General features: G+C 49.7%; 1 protein-coding gene across 2 annotated transcripts in view; it reads right to left on the bottom strand.

Annotated features, from left to right (window-relative positions):
• The window catches only part of chrna8 (cholinergic receptor, nicotinic, alpha 8), an 814,590-nt gene that overhangs the window by 187,608 nt on the left and 611,236 nt on the right, over positions 1–15,746 (bottom strand). For both annotated transcript variants that reach the window (XM_085993584.1, XM_085993591.1), the window contains one exon: positions 15,200–15,367. In XM_085993584.1, coding sequence (XP_085849710.1) covers positions 15,200–15,367 — 168 coding nt within the window. The remainder of the gene's footprint in view (positions 1–15,199; positions 15,368–15,746) is intronic.

Raw genomic sequence — 15,746 nt, 5'->3', positions numbered from 1 at the left:
GCTGGCCATTAGCAGGTGACAATCTTCATAAATTAGCTTGAAGTGGTCAAGCTTGCTGGGCGGACTGAAGGGTTACAAGTAAAATGCAGACACCCTGTTCAGAGTTGCTGCCAGCCTTGCCTTCTCTGATGCTTATGGCTTTTCCCAGGCCACTAATGTCCGGGGCTTCCTGCTTTGGTGAGGGCTATTATATCTTGTACACCTCCCCCCCGAGACTTCCTCCTCTCCCTGGCGTTACGTCCTGTCTCATCCTGCAGAAAGAGAGAATCAGAGTTAGTTACTGACTGTTGAAATGGAGATGTGAGGGGCTTATGTATATAGTACATAGAAGCAAGATGGAATGAGAATGGAGAGGTGATGTATGTGGAGCCAAGTGTGTGGAATGAAAATGAGGAAGGAGACCTTGGAGAAGTTGCTGGTTGCGCAAGTGTTAGGTTGTGAGAAGAGAATGCTGTAAGTGTGTGGTGTGAAGAGAGCAAAGGAACAGGTGAGCGTGTTTGGAATGAGAAAGAGCGCTCTTGTGATTGCTTGCTAAAGGATGTGATGGAGGGGAGAGTATTGCCGATGGTGGTGTAGGAGGGAGCGAATGGAGTGCTGGCAAGTCTTGTTGAGAGAGATAGAGAGATGAGGAGATGTACTCACCCTCGCTGCTCTTGTGCACTCATTGAACCTCTTGCTACATTGCTGGCACTGACTCTCAGATACCTCTGTCCAGGCCTTCTGGATAGTTGCCCTGGAGATGCTCCTGTGGGTGCTGGGAAACAGTGCCTCCCTCCTTACCCTGACCTCCTGAAGCAAGCCCTCCGGAGAGGCACGTGAAAACTAGGGAGCAGTCCTCTGACTCACTACTGCCCTCAGAATGATGTCCACACTGTTCCAATGAAATATGAAAGCAGGGAATGCAACTTTACTTTAAGGCGAGCATTCCCGCTTTAAATAGATCTCGGCAGCTCACAGGAAATGGCATTGCTGAAATGGGTGGGTTGCCCATTTCCCGACCCAATTGGGAGGGCAGCGGGTCAATCCTATTAAAATGAGGAGTTAAAATAGCCCAGGCCTCATGACGCCTCCTGGCAGCGGGAAGGGGATTTGAGCCAATTAACTGCCTGTTAACAGGTAGTTAACAGGCAGTTAAGAGGCTTTTCCCCATTTTATGCCTGCTGATGCGGCCTTCCCGACGGCAGGAAACCCCGCCAGGGTCAGCGAGGCGAGCTGTGGGTCTGCTGCGGTGTAAGTGTGCAAATGGCAGCTGCAGAGGTAGTGTGATAGGTGCAATGGTGCACAGGTAAGTATGACAGGTGAGAGAATGAAGTGAGAAATATTTTTATTCAGTTTATATGTATCTGCGGGTGACAAGATTTGATGTTTCTGTGAAGCCTCATCTGATTGGCAGAATTGGCAGTTGGCTTCTGCAATCTCACATGCAGCTACCATCTGTTTTCTCCTAAGGAGAGAGTCATTGGTGAGCCTGGGTGCATGGGCTAACCTTTGGACAGTGATTGTCAGTGTCCGACAGCGCCTCAATGCTGTCAAACACTGGCAATTCATCTGTCAAAAAATTATGGTGCCTGTCACTTTAAGAAAACCGGCAGATGAAGCGTCATGCACCGATGTCATCTGACACCGGCTTTCCTTTAATTGGCCAGCAAGCCCGCAGGGCGGACTTAACAAGGCCAATCAAGGGAAAATAGCGTCAGGTCATCAGGCGTCGCTGGGGGCGGGACAAGAACCCAGAAACCAGCAGTCCCGCTCCCAATGCGCCTCCTCTGGTAAGATCCCGGCCTATGACTCTATATTACTTGTCATGCCTTCAGGTTAAAGATGTCATGGGGCTAAAGGGGTATAGCACTCGTTTTTTGGATGCTGTGCACCCTGCCAGATCCCGAAAAAGGCAGGCAGGAAGCACGTGTGCACGCCCAAACTGAAGAGTGCCACCCGCCATGTTCAGTGAGGACAAACAAAAGGCGTCCTTTACCTATGCCTGAAACAGGCATTAGGCCCTTTGCATATGCCAATAAGGGGCCTCACGCCTGCTTGAGTTACCCTGAAGCAGCCAGCGCCATCGCAGGCCGCACTCATGGAAAACAGCCCCAAGGATCGCCTGAAACAGTAGACGGGAGGGGCAGCAGGACGCCACATTAAAGGACCGTCACAATCGCTACCGCTCCCACTCCCCCCACCACCCCACGCCCCCGGCCCTGAGTTATCTCTGATCTGGCCCCCACCCCCTGCATCCCCGACTGGACCTACTTACCTGAGGGGGCGCTGCGTCATGAGCAGTGGCCCAATTCTTCTTCATTCCTATCCTCTCTTCTGTTATTTTCCATCAAGCTGGCCAAAGCTACAAGGTGCTGGTTGTGACTTGGGTTTTTAAGTCAATATGCAGGATGGCTTTGGAGCAAAGAATCAGTTTCACTCAAGATAACACTCCAGACTCCATTTCAAAATCAGCATTTCCATTCAAATAATAGAATTGAAAGTCAAATTAACAATTAATCCCTAATGGGCTCCACTGACAAGTGTATTTGTTAGGCAGCAGCCCTTGCTATTTGGACACAGAGAAACATCTCCAAGATTGACATGATCTTGTCAGTGATGTGACCGAGCCAATCTTGTCCTATTTACTATTAGATTGGCTGAAAAAACAATCTCCGAGGCTGGTTTTGGACAATTAAAACTTTTTTCAAGGTTGCTTTCATCTCCACAATAAATCGTAAAGATCTATCAATGAAAAGAGTGCTCTTTTAGGGTAGATTTAGATTCAGCTAAAGAAACACTTGGTTGGTCAACTTTGCCCATTGTTTCTCTAAATATATCTTGTACGAATTTATCAAGAAACAGTCTCAACTGTTAATTTAAGTTTGCTCCCCCTCCCCAGTTTGCAGCATGTTATTTTTAAACTTTAGAAACACTCCATAAAAATACTGGGGTGGAAATTAGTCTGGGCCCATTTTCAGGCCTAGTCTGTTCAGGCGCTGCACAAGTAGTGCGTGCCTGAACAGAGAGGCCCAAAGCCCTCCCAAAATTGGGCCAAGGGCCTCATCTAGATCTTTGGGGCAAGCTGTGAGCGCCTGTCACACCTCCAGGTTTAGAACATAAGAAATCATGAAATGAGGTAAAGCTACCGAACCCTTAAACTTACTTTTACCCCCAAATGGACAACCTGTGCTGTCATAGGCTCTACACAAACCATCTAGTTTTGTGAGAGGTGAATAAATCATTCTCAAATTGAATAAGAACAGGGGAGTTTGCCCCGGTGTCCTTGTCAATATTTATCCCTCAACCAACATGATTAAAAACTGATTATCTGGTCATTTATCACACTGCTGTTTGTGGGAGCTTGTTGTGCACAAATTGACTGCCGCGTTTCCTACATTACAACAGTGACTACGCTTCAAAAGTACTTAATTGGGTATAAAGTGCTTTGGGACGTCCTGAGGTCGTGAAAGGCGCTACATAAATGCAATTTCTTTCTTTAATCACAGCTAAAACTTTCAGGAGCATAAAACTCCCCAAAATTTCTCCTTTATCCACAAAGATGACTCAGAGAAAATATAATCCACCATATCAGTCTAACATTACAGTTAATATTACTCGATCGCGGGTGGCAGTATTCTTCAGATGACATTTCTACATTCCAACAGCATGACAAATATAATTTTCTAGCATATGATCATTTAAATTTGTACTTATTCTCATAATCTTTAGTCTGGTCCTTAGCCAGATAATTATTCAGGTCTTTTTTTTAAAAGGAGTTAATTGGTATGGGATTAGCTGCTTCTGTTGGGAGTCTGTCCTATATATTTACGACTCTGCAAGGGAAAGGATTTGTTACAACTTTAAATTTGCTTGAGTCATGTGAATTTTGTATTCATATCTTATTCTGTGCTCACAGTTGAAGTAAAATAGCCTCCTTACATCTGTATTATCCATTCCTTTCAACATTTTTTATTAACATGGATGGCAACCACTCTTAATCTTTTCTCTAGTGGAATGAAATAAAGCCTGATAAAAAAATATCAGGAATGGAGCCTCATTGACATATTATAATCATGAACCCGCAACTTCCGAGCGGGTTGCTCGGTGACCCCAAACCTGCTGCGGTTAAACTGGATGTAGGCGTGTATGCGGTGATTTAGGGTTGGGTTTCACATTCTCAGCAATTTAGCCCCCTCCTTATCCTCTCCCACCCCTCGTGGGGGGAGGGGGGGGGCGGGGTTTAAAATACCCCCGTTATCTCGAATGTATTAATGTTTTGAAGGTAGGATGTCCAAAATTGTTCATGAAATGCCAAATGCGAGCTCACCAATACAGGGTGTTAGTACAGGGTTAAAATGCCCTAATTTGACCCATCATCAAATGCTCTTGAGATGTATTAGGCCCCCACCCGAGGTAATATAGAGAGTGTTACAGAATGCCCAAGCAATTCCACTCACACAATGCTGCACTTAGAATCAAAGGGCGAGAAATTCAACTACTTACCGCCACTCCGTAGTGCCATTAAATGGCAGCCGCTGCTCTTTCGCCAGCTGGTGGCGGGTCCCACGGTGGCAGCCATTCCCCCCTCCCTCCCTTTACACAGTGCCCTGGAAAAAAATGGGGGCGTGGTGATGTCAGTCGGCGTGCAATGCCGACTTAACGTCACCACTCCAAACTTCCACCCTAGTGCTGAATTCAGCGCTGGGTCCTAAGCAGGCCAGATAAACATGGCATGCTAGCAAACTGACAGTTGGTATCAGCACCTCTTAAAGGGGCATACATATTTTTCAGTTAAGTTTGGATATAAGCTTTTGGACTGGTTTTTTTTTATTTTGTTGAATTAGTGGCTTGCAGCAATAGATGTTAACATTTTTTTAAGAGTGTAGGTACTGTTGCTGGATGCTTGCAAGGCCTCGGATGGTAAAGGAAGGCCTCTGAGAAGACAGAAAATGCTGCAAATACTCAGCAGGTCAGTCAACATCCATGGAGAAAGAAATAGGGGTCGATTTTATCTCAGGTGTGGGGAATTGGCGGGTTCCTTGAATTTAGTGATTCCGACACAATTGTAAATGGGTCTGTGAGATTGATGCAAATTTAACACAATTGGCCAATTGATTTCCAGTGTGTGGGAAGCCTTGGCAATTGAGTATTTCCAGTCAGAAAGTCGCAGAATATGACATCATCATTGCTGCTGCTTTTGAGGTCAACAGCAAGCCCTGCTTCCTCTGCAGGCTTCCAACCTTCAACATTAAGATGGCACAGGAGACTCCAGGAGGAGTGACCAGTGGGAGGGCCAGATCTGCGCCCAAATTTGATGAGGCTTCACTACAGGCATCCCCACAAGGTTGTGTGGCTAGAGGTGGCAGGTCAAGTCAACTCCTTGGGGCTCACACGAAGAATGTGGTTGCAGTGCAGGAAAAGATTCCATGACCTTCTTCGCACTGGAAAAGTAAGTACTGTATGAAGTTTCCATCGCCCTCAATCTGTTCCCCGTTGCCTTTCCTCACCAGCACTCAGCTTTAGCAATCTCTTCCTGCACATCCCACTAGACACTCACATCCATGCACCCTTAGCCATTCCCTCTCTCTCTATGCTCACATTCACAGAACTATTCCACCATGCAGCCCTCACACTCCCTCTCACTCTGATGCTTTGAACACAACTGACTACACACAGAGAGGGCCCTTGGTCTTGCAACCTCACTCCATCTTTGTTTCCTTCTAAGTATCTATGCTATGCAATCTCTGCACTCACTCCTTCATTCTCACTCAACCTCCACTTGTCTCCCTCATTGCAGGAAAAGAGAGCTCACAACAGGAGAGAGCGAGCCAGGACAGGAGGAGGGGCGCCCTCATTAGCCCAGCTCACCCCCTGGGAGGAAGGTGTCCTGGAGATTGGGGGGGCTGACCGCGAAGCAGAAGTTGGGGAAGGACAGACAGGTGCATCCCCGCAAGCTGGTGACAGAATAGTTTCCCCTCTCTCTCATTGGCATTGCATGAGTTGCTGATAATGATTCTGAAGCTACATCATATGGACTTATGATCATCTGCAAAATGCAATGTGCATGTAACCTTGGCATCACATCTCTAACTTTTTCCTTGACTCCCCCACAGGACCATCGACAGCCCCCGTCCCCACTCTGCAGGAGGAAGAGCCTGAGCAGCCAGACTCCTCAGAGGAATCTGCAACCTCTGAGGGCGCAGCGTCAGCAGAAATAAGCGCACCCAGCACCAGCGCAGACACTCACACCTCGGTGGGACCTTCGGGACATAGAGTAGAGTTGTCACCTGGTGTATCACAGCTCACAAGTGAGCATCAGCAGATTGTGGAGGCAGGGAAAGCAGTGGAGAGTCCTCGTTGGTGGGTGCAGGACTCTGCTAGCTCAGCTCAGCTGCATGTCGACCCTCTGCCTCTGGGTCTATCCGTAAGATCAGAGGTGATGGAACTCCATGCACAGATGCAGGAATCTCTGGCAGGTTTTGTCTCCAGGGTCACTGCGAGTGTGGAGCGAATGGAGGAGTCCATAGCGAACATGAGCAGAGCCTTTGTGGAGTCAGTGGCGCATGAACGCATCAACATGGAAAGGATGGCTACATACGTGGAAATGATTGCTGCTATGGTAGAGGAGAGGAGGGCTACGGCCATGGAGGAGCTTAGTCGCCAGGGTATGGAAAACATGGTGAGTGTTCAGAATAGAATGACATCTCTTGAGGAGCGATGGGCATCTATTGAACAGAGAAACCAGACCTCGTGGAAGTCCTTCTGAGTAGGGCTGCCATTGAAGATACGGGTCTCCATGGCCCCCCTGATGTGCAGCAAGCTGCTCCCAAGCCACTTGCAGGCACTGAGGGGGACCTGACCCATGAGAGGGAGGTTGGTGGCAGACCTCAAGGAAGTGGGGGCTCCTCTCCAAGCGCTCACACTTACATGCCACTGCAGAGCCCTCGGTCAGAGCCCCGCCGGAGTCCACACCCAACGGAGATAGACGTCTCAACTCCTGCATAGCCGCAGGAGCAGCAGACTGCTGGTGAGCCCTCACCTGCTCACTACCCCAGAGGATGCCTGCCAAAGGTGTCGAGACAGGAGCAGCAGGAAAGTGAGCAAGGGCCCTCCACATCTGCTGAAGCCACAGGGGAACCACTACGTAGGAGCACGCGTAAGAGGAAAATAAAGCACAAATAGTCACAAGGGTAGTCACTTGGGTGAAATGCTGTGTATTTTGGAAAAATGCCATCAGTTGTGTGTGTTTCATAAAAATTCTGATAGCAACTGCTGCAGTTCTGGCGTGTGTCATTTTGCGAATGGGGCTTTCACATTGAGGGCTTAGGATTACTTGCAGTTGTCAGCATGCTGGTCAAATAATTCGGAATCCACAGGGTTTGGCCATTGTCGATGTTCAGGTAAGAAGCTGCGAGGCAAAAGAGTTTGATTAACTAGGCTAAGCAAATCTGGCCAGGATGAGTGCGTTCCTTGCATCCCGGGCAGCAAAGTTCTCGCGTAATGCTGCCGCTGGTTGATGGGCCTCTGCAGGATGCTCGTTCTCGCACTCCTCCTCCTCCTCCTCCTCATCATCATCATCATCATCATCATCATCTGAGGAGGGTATGTGAGGAGCCACTTGGTCCTCAGGAATCTGCAAGCCATGACGCTGTGCCATGTTGTGGAGTGCACAGCAAACCACGATGATTTTGGAGACCCTGGTTGCTGAGTACTGTAGGGCTCCACCTGATCTATCCAGGCATCTGAAGCGTATTTTCAGCAAGCCGATGGTTTGCTCAATTATGGATCTAGTGGAAATGTGGCTGGAGTTGTAGCGCTCCTCAGCTTCGTTGGCTGGCCTCCTCAATAGCATCATTAGCCAAGTCCTCAGGGGATAACCCTTGTCTCCAAGTAGACATCCGTTAAGTTGGTCTGGCGGACTGAATAGCAGAGGCACACTAGACTGGCGCAGTATGAAGGAGTCATGGCAACTGCCAGGGTGCTTGGCACAAACATGCAAAATCTCCTTCTTGTGGTCACACACCAGCTGAACGTTAAGGGAGTGGAAGCCCTTGCGGTTGACAAAAATACCTGGATTGTGATGGGGTGCCCTAAGGGCCACATGTGTGCAGTCAATGATGCCCTGCACCCTTGGAAAGTCTGCCAGATGAGCTAATCCAGCTGCTCGCGTTGTCACATTTGCGCGACCCCTGGTGAAATGGATGTGATTGTGCGCGAGGGCAAAGAGGGCATCGGTTACCTGCGTGATGCAATTGTGTGCGGCCGCCTGGGAGATGCCGCTGATGTCTGCTGCAGATCCCTGGAATGAGCCTGAGGCAAAAAAGTTGAGTTCGGTGGTGACTTTGATGGCCACTGGTAAGGAGTGTCCACCTGGTCCTCTGGGCTGCAGGTCTTGCTGTATCATTGCACAGATGTCAGTCACCACCTGTCGCGAAAGTCGGAGCCTCCTTTGCCACTGCTGCTCAGTCATGTTGAGGTAGCTGGCCCTGTGTCTGTAGACCCTGTTTGGGGGGTATCTCCTGCGCCGACGGGCTTCCATGTGCAGGCCCCTTCTGGCCTGTGCTGCCTCAGGTGGGTGAGCAGCAGCCTGTCGCTCCTGCTGCTGCTGCTGTTGCTGGTGCTGCTGTTGTGCCTGGTTCTGCTGCTGCCGCGCCTGGTGCTCGAGCTCCTCTAATGCCAAGAAGGGAAGGAAAAAAAGGCCTCCCATGCTTCTGCTAGATGCCTCAGTTGAGGAAGCGCTGAGTGAGGATGGCGAGAGGGGTCTCGCAGGAGGTCACACTGGAGAAGTGTGTGAGGCTACAACCTTCCACAGGTGTGGTTAGGCCTGGTAAAAGTTGCCCCAGACCTGAGACAACAAAGTCCTGCCACCTGCAAATGATGACTGATCAAATATCCTCTTTAATGTTGGACCTGCAGCTGATAGTCAACAAGCCAAGTGTGTTCACGCCAGGTTTCACAGGCGTCATTCCCACCAGGCCTGTTTTACGTGGGAAAAGGTTAAACAGGCAAGGGCCTGTTAAAATGAGATTATGAAGGCTAATTAGTACTGTTTAAGGGCCCTAAAGACCAGTCCCGCCAGTTGCAGGCGGGACTGATTTGGGTCCATCAGACACACCTAGGTTAAAATGGCGTGGAGGTGGGAACCAGGCGGGGCGGGGGGGGTCCCGACCCCCAGGTTTTGCGATTTTAAACCTCCGCCCGCCTCAAAGCCCGCCTCACGGCCCAATGAAAATCGAGGCCATAGAGTTCACTTCACAGGTTAAGATGCTGCCTGTCCAGCTGATTACTTCCAGCATTTTATGCTGTCATTTCAGATTTACAACACCCACTCGCAGAGGGAAGAGGAAGACACAGAAGAGGGAGAAGCCGAAGAGGAGGAAGCAGAAGGAAGGATGCAACCCAGATTGTTGGGTGAGTGATTGTGGGTGTGGGTCATACATTGAGCAGCATGTGAGGCTGGTGGTGCAGTTGGTAGGAGATGGCTTTTTGAATATGCATTCACTGACCTTGACCAGTGGTCTGAGGTCATGAAGCTTCTTTGGGCACTGCAGCCAGGTGGTGGGGCGATACTGCTGGCAGTGATGGCCTCGGTGATCTGGTCCCACATCATTCTTTCTGGAGGGCCTCCGGGGCCCTGTTGGTAGAGGACCTGTCTTGCAGTGTTGACCCCCTGCACAAAGCTGGAGTGCTGTGTGTGAGACCCTGGGTGACCCTTCCCTGGCTTGCTGAGCCATTTGTGTTAGTGCTGAAGCACTTTTCCCATTTTTTTGAGGTTTGGAAGGGAATTCAGCTTTAAGAGCTGAATAATCACATTTGGAACTTCTTTTTCTTAATTTTTTTTGAAAGGCAATAAGGGCTGAAAACTGCATTTTTCACTGCTTTTTAATTTTGATTAGTTCTGAATTCATTGCCCCTTTAATTCACAGCCCTTTTAATTGCCCACAATGCCTTGCGAGCTCCGCAGCCTCGCTCCCAGTGTCTGTGCGAAGCTCGGACGCCACTTCAGGTCGGGAACTTCGACTCGGAGTTCTCCACTAACGCCACCAGGACGGCATTGCACGCAAGGTTAGCGCTGCACTACCAATCTCCAGCCCCCCAGACGAATTTATTCTCCTTCGCATTGCGGCCATTTTCAGTGGCCGTTAACTCCAGTTGCCGGTGACTTTCGTGGCGAACACGAATTTCTAGGCCATAGAATCTTACAGCACAGAAGGAGGTCATTTGGCCCATTGTGCCTGTGCCAGCTCTTTCCCCATTTCCCTGCATTTTTTTTCCTTTTCAATTATATATCCAATTTGAAAGTTACTATTGAATCTGCTTCCACCACCCTTTCAGGCAGTGCATTCCAGATCATAACAACTCACTGCATAAAAACAATTCTCCTCATCTCTTCCCTGGTTCTTTTGCCAGTTATCTTAAATCTGTGTCCTCTGGTTATTGACCTTTCTGCCAGTGGAAACAGTTACTTCTTATTTACTCTACTAAAACCCCATATAATTTTGAACACCTCTATTAAATCTCCTCTTAACCTTCTCTTCTCTAAGGAAATTAATCCTAGCTTCTCCAGTCTCTCCACTTGCCCCTTATCCCTGGTACCATTCTAGTAAATCTCCTCTGCAACCTCTCCATCACCTTGGCATTCTTCTGAAAGTGTGGTGTCCAGAATTGGACGCAATACTCCAGCTCCGGCCTAACCAGTGATTTATAAAGGTTTAGCATAACTTCCTTGTCTAAGGTCACCTAACTTAGCACAGACCAGGAACTGAACCTGCGACTTTCTGCTCTGTGTGGCTTCATTACATTGGCTTGAGTAACTGAGCCATCAGGGAACGCTATTCACCCAGTTTCAGGCAACCAGGGAACCAAAATCTGTGCATTCCAGCAGATAAAAATAGATGTCAGAAGCAAGCAGGATGTTATTTTTAAATAAGAAAAAGGAAGAAATAAAGTAAAGTAAAAGTTAAAACAGCAAATATTGTAGAAAAACACCAAGAAAGGAATAGAGAATGGGACAGAGTCGGCAGAGGGGAAGTTACCTCATAGAAATGCGGCAATAATAAATACTCCTAACTTCTCAGTAGCACCTTTACTGTTATGGATGTTCAGCTTCATTATTCCTAAGTGGAAGGCTTTACAATGGCAGGGACATCAAGTACATGATTCCCTGGAGCAACAAGCAGTCGAAGAGCTAAGTTCTGGATTTCACCAATAAAAATGTCATTTAAAATGAACTGTGACGAGAGTGACTCATTTTTAGACATCATTCTTTCCTGAATGTAGCCTCAGAAAGTAAGCTATTTATTTGTCTCAGTCATTCAATTATTAGGGGGATTATCTAATAAGCTGCAAGACCTTCTAATTACTGCAGAGAAATGATGGAATTGCATAACCTCCTTGAGGAAGTGCTAATCTAATAGTAGGATTAAGAGCATTCAATTTTAATTCAAAGTAATTTATTTCTAACCTTGTACAGATCAATGGTGAGGCAACATTTGGATAAATGCCTGAAATTTTGGACATTCCGGGGGGAAAATTCGGTTGCTTTGCGCCTCCTCAGCAGGAGGTTAGCGGCAGTGGTAACCGTTAGTGTCCCATGGCGCTGCGCCGCCGGTGATTACATCATCGCCGTGCGCAGCACCCCGTCCATGATCTTCGGTAGCGCCCCCTGACTTACCGCCGGATGCTATGTCCGACAGGGTCGGGGGGCCTACCTGTGGCCGGGGAGGTGCTAATTAAAGGCGAGGTGTCAGGCGGCCATTTTTGTTGCTGGCCGCCTGCCAGCACCTGCCTGCGCTCCCGTCCCTGGCCTCCTTACCCGCCCCCCCCCCCCCCGCAGAGTGCTGACTGCGCTCCATGATTCCGGCACTTCCCTTGAGTGCCGGGCTCTTTTGCCGGCACTCTGATCCCCAGGGACCCAGCTGGCACACGGGCCGTGCTGCGCAAGGCCCCTCCCCTTTAAGAAGGGGAGGAAGGCCTGCAATACTGCAGCATGATATTCCCTCGCAGCACCCCACGAGGGAGGCGGGGCGCTTCCAGTAGCACCCCGCTTCCCTCTTGGGGCACTACCGATGAATTTCGGCCGCGGGTGTGCTAATTTTTTTGGGGCGACTCAATTTTTCCCCCTCTATCTTTAGAAGGACATCAATGCTTTGCAATGGTTTAAACAGTAACAAGCACAATTTTGTGGCTTAGGGTTCTAAGTTGTGAGAGAGACTTCAGAGCTGTCTCTCTGTAACTAGGTACTAGGGGAATGTAATTGTACTCGAGTTGACTTGAATATGAGTACCTATCATGATTTATCTATTATCTATATGGCCATCAAATTCCAGGAGCATTACGATGCCATTCAGGACTTCTTTCTCATAAATCTGAGAGAGCATTAGCACCCCAAGGGGGCGCAAAGCACCTAGCGCCTGGGCACGGCATCGCTAATGCCTCCCATGAAATTCAGCCGAAAGCGCCCCGCTGTGCCTCCGGCGATGATATCATCGGCGTGCGCAGCGCCCCGGCCGCAAACCTGGCTCACGCCCTCTGACCTACTGTCGGACGCTATGTCCAACAGGGTCAGGGTGCAGTGTTTGCGGCCGGGACGGCGCTAATAAAAGGGCAGGTGCCGGGCGGCCATTGTTTTTTGGGTTGCCTGCCAGCAACTGCCCCCTCTGGCCTCCCCCTGCGGGGTGCCGACCGCGATCGGTCAGACCGGCACTCCTCTTGAGTACCGGGCTCTTTTGCCGGCACCCTGCTCCCCGGTGGTCCAGCACGGCCCCGGTGCGCGATGCGCTTGGCCCCTCCCCTTCAATCAGGGGAAGGAGGCCTGTAGTACAGCTCTGCTACGTGCCGACGTGTGTAGCGTTGCTGCACGTAGCGCCGCGATATTCAATGGTAGCACCCCAAGAGGGAGGGGGAGCGCTTCCGGTAGCATCCCGCCTCCTGCTTGGGGCGCGACCATTCAATTTCGGGCACGGGGGCACTAACTTTTAGTGCCACGCCGATGTTATCGTCCCAAAGGGGGTGCGAGCCAATTTTCCCCCCCATATCTGTTATCATACAACCATAACTATTTTTGTGGTTGTATTTTCTCCTTGGCAGGTCAACAACAGCCTGCATTTATATAATGTCTTTAACATAGAAAAACATCCCAAGGCACTTCTCAGAGTCATAATCAGGTAAAAATGGTACTGAGCCAAAGCAGGAGATCTTAGGAGGGGTGATTAAAAGCTTGGTTGAAGGGGTGGGTTTTGTGGAGAGTTTCAACGGCGGAGGTGGTGAGGCAAAGGGCATTCCAAAGTGTGGGGCTGAGCTGGCTGAAGGCATGGCTACCAATGGTGGGGTGAAGGGAGGGAGAGATGCACAAGAGGCAGAGTCAGGGTAACAGAGCTCTGGGAAGGTGTGCAGCTTCAGGAGGTTACAGAGATAGGGAGGGGTGAGGCCATGAAGGGATTAAAACACGAGGATGATCATTTTAAATTTGAGGCAGTGGTAAACCGTGTGCCATTTTGGAAAGAAAGGACAGGTGTAATGGGTGGGCAGATAGGGTATAAGCAGCAGTGTTTTGGATGAGCTGAAGTTTATGAAGGGTGGACGATGGAAGGCTGGCCAGGAAAGCATTGGAATTGTTGAATCTTGAGGTGACAAAGGCATGAATGTGAGTTTCACCAGCAGATTGGCTGGGGAAGGGTCAGAGGCAGGCAATGTTATGGAGGTGGAAATAAGCAGTCTTTGTGATAGAAAGGAAATGGGGTTGGAAGCTCAGCTTGAGGTCAAATAGGACACCAAGGCTGTGAGCAGATTGATCCATTCTGAGAGGGGGATGGAATTAGTGGCAAGGGTACCGAGTTTGTGGGGGGGCGGGGGTCCAATGTTTAACTGGAGGATATTGCAGCTCATCTAAGGCTAGATATTGGACACACAGGCCGGATTTTTCCCATTAAAAAGACGGGTGGGTTTGGAGCATGAGGGCAGTTAAATTGTTAAAAATGTGAATCCCGACCTGATCTCACCTCCAACCCTCCCACTTCTGCTTTCTCTGGAAGCGGGACGGAGACGGGTGACGAACCCACTCCCAGGGGGGTGTTACCTCAACTTAAATATTGTAATGAGGCTGGAAGCCTCTTTCTCCCCATCCATTTTGAATTTAACTGCCTGTGGATGGGTTTCACACAATTCGTGAAACCCGGCAGTTAAAGCGAGGCGGGGACTGCTGCATCCAGAAGGTAAGTGGCTTTACACCCACCTCCTGAATCCAGGGTCCTGACTATACCCCCCCCCCACAACGAGGCCTCTGATCACCCTCCCCAGGCCTCCCCTCCCCCAATCCCCAGGCCTCCCCCCCACCCAACAATGATGAAGAGGTCGGCCACGATCCCCCACCCCTTGCTCCTCCCATCCCTGGCTAACACCCCTTGATCCCTGATTCCCCCCTCCCCGATCCCCGATCACCCCCCTCATGAACCCCGATCCCCCCATCCCCCCCGATCCCCCCCCGCGATCTTTGATCGCCCCCCCATCCCTGGCTGACCCTCCCTCGTGATCCCCAATCCTCCCCGATCCTCGATCCCTGATCCACACCCCTCCGAACCCCGATCCCCCCCTCCGCGATCCTCGATCCCCCACCTCTGCAGCCCCCGCTTGCCTGCCGATCCCTGGCCTTCTCGATCCCCGACCACCTCCCATCGCCTGCCGATCACCTGCTGATCCTGCAACACCCCCCCCACCCTGATCCTCTCTCCCCCCTCTCAATCCTGACCCCCTCCTGCAATCCCTCCCCCGGACCGACCCCTCACAACTGAGGCCTACCCGCCCCCAGCTAGTCTGCCTCCCGAGCTGGCTGGCTGTGGGCGGGAAACCAATGCTTCACATTCAAATTAGACCCTGCTGGTAAAATCGGCAGAGCCTGCGGGAAACCCGGTCTCCAGGCTGCAGAGAGGCGAGGAGAATGAGGAGGAAAAATGTACACAGTCACAGAGGATGTCATTTGTGTCTTAGATTCGGTGTGTTTCAGTGCTGTGTCAGGGGCGGAAACCTGATTGAAGAGATTCAGACATGACACGTGGGAAGGATTGGCATGGACTTGGGAGGCGACAACATGTTCAACATTAGTTAAAATACCCTTTGGAGAGCAAAGGGCAAAATGTTCTTCTTTCATCCCTCCTCAGTTTATGCTGTTGATTTTGCACTCTGTTTATTTATCAATAAAATATTTACAGGAAATTAAGCTTACCAACAAGGTCCCATTCTCCATTTGGAATATAGGTAGAAATATCAGCTTCCATCATCTGCAGGTCCAGTAGCCAACCATTATGTGTCCAGGAGCCAAATTTTAACTTACACGTTTGGACGTCAAAGGGGAACCAGCGGACATCAATGTAGCAGGTGCTCTTCAGAATACCTACATTTTCCATAAACATTTAAAGCAGATCATTTCAATTGTAAATTAAGAGTTTTTTTTTCACAACCACAGTTCAGTTTTATTTAAAGAATCTAGCTTTGAAGTTCTGACCCTTGGGGATGGACTTCAGTCGGATCCACTGAATTTCTGCCCCATGTAACTTACCGGGCAGATTGTGACTGCGGGGGTGGGTGGGGGGGAGTTAGTGGAGCAGGGCGGGCATGTCTTCTGCCCACTCTACTTATGTCCCACAAGCGTTTTGAGGACATTCCCGAGAGCAGGCATGGGTTTCCCTTGGGGACCTACAAAATACCAGAAGGTGAATATCTCCAAAGTTAGTTGATCACATTTTCTGGGCACATTTTCGCTGCATTAAATA

Source organism: Somniosus microcephalus, chromosome 1, assembly GCF_052327205.1.
Source record: "Somniosus microcephalus isolate GS21.2 chromosome 1, FLI_Smic_1.0, whole genome shotgun sequence".
Lineage (NCBI taxonomy): Eukaryota > Metazoa > Chordata > Chondrichthyes > Squaliformes > Somniosidae > Somniosus > Somniosus microcephalus.
This window is presented reverse-complemented; position numbering and strand designations above follow the sequence as displayed.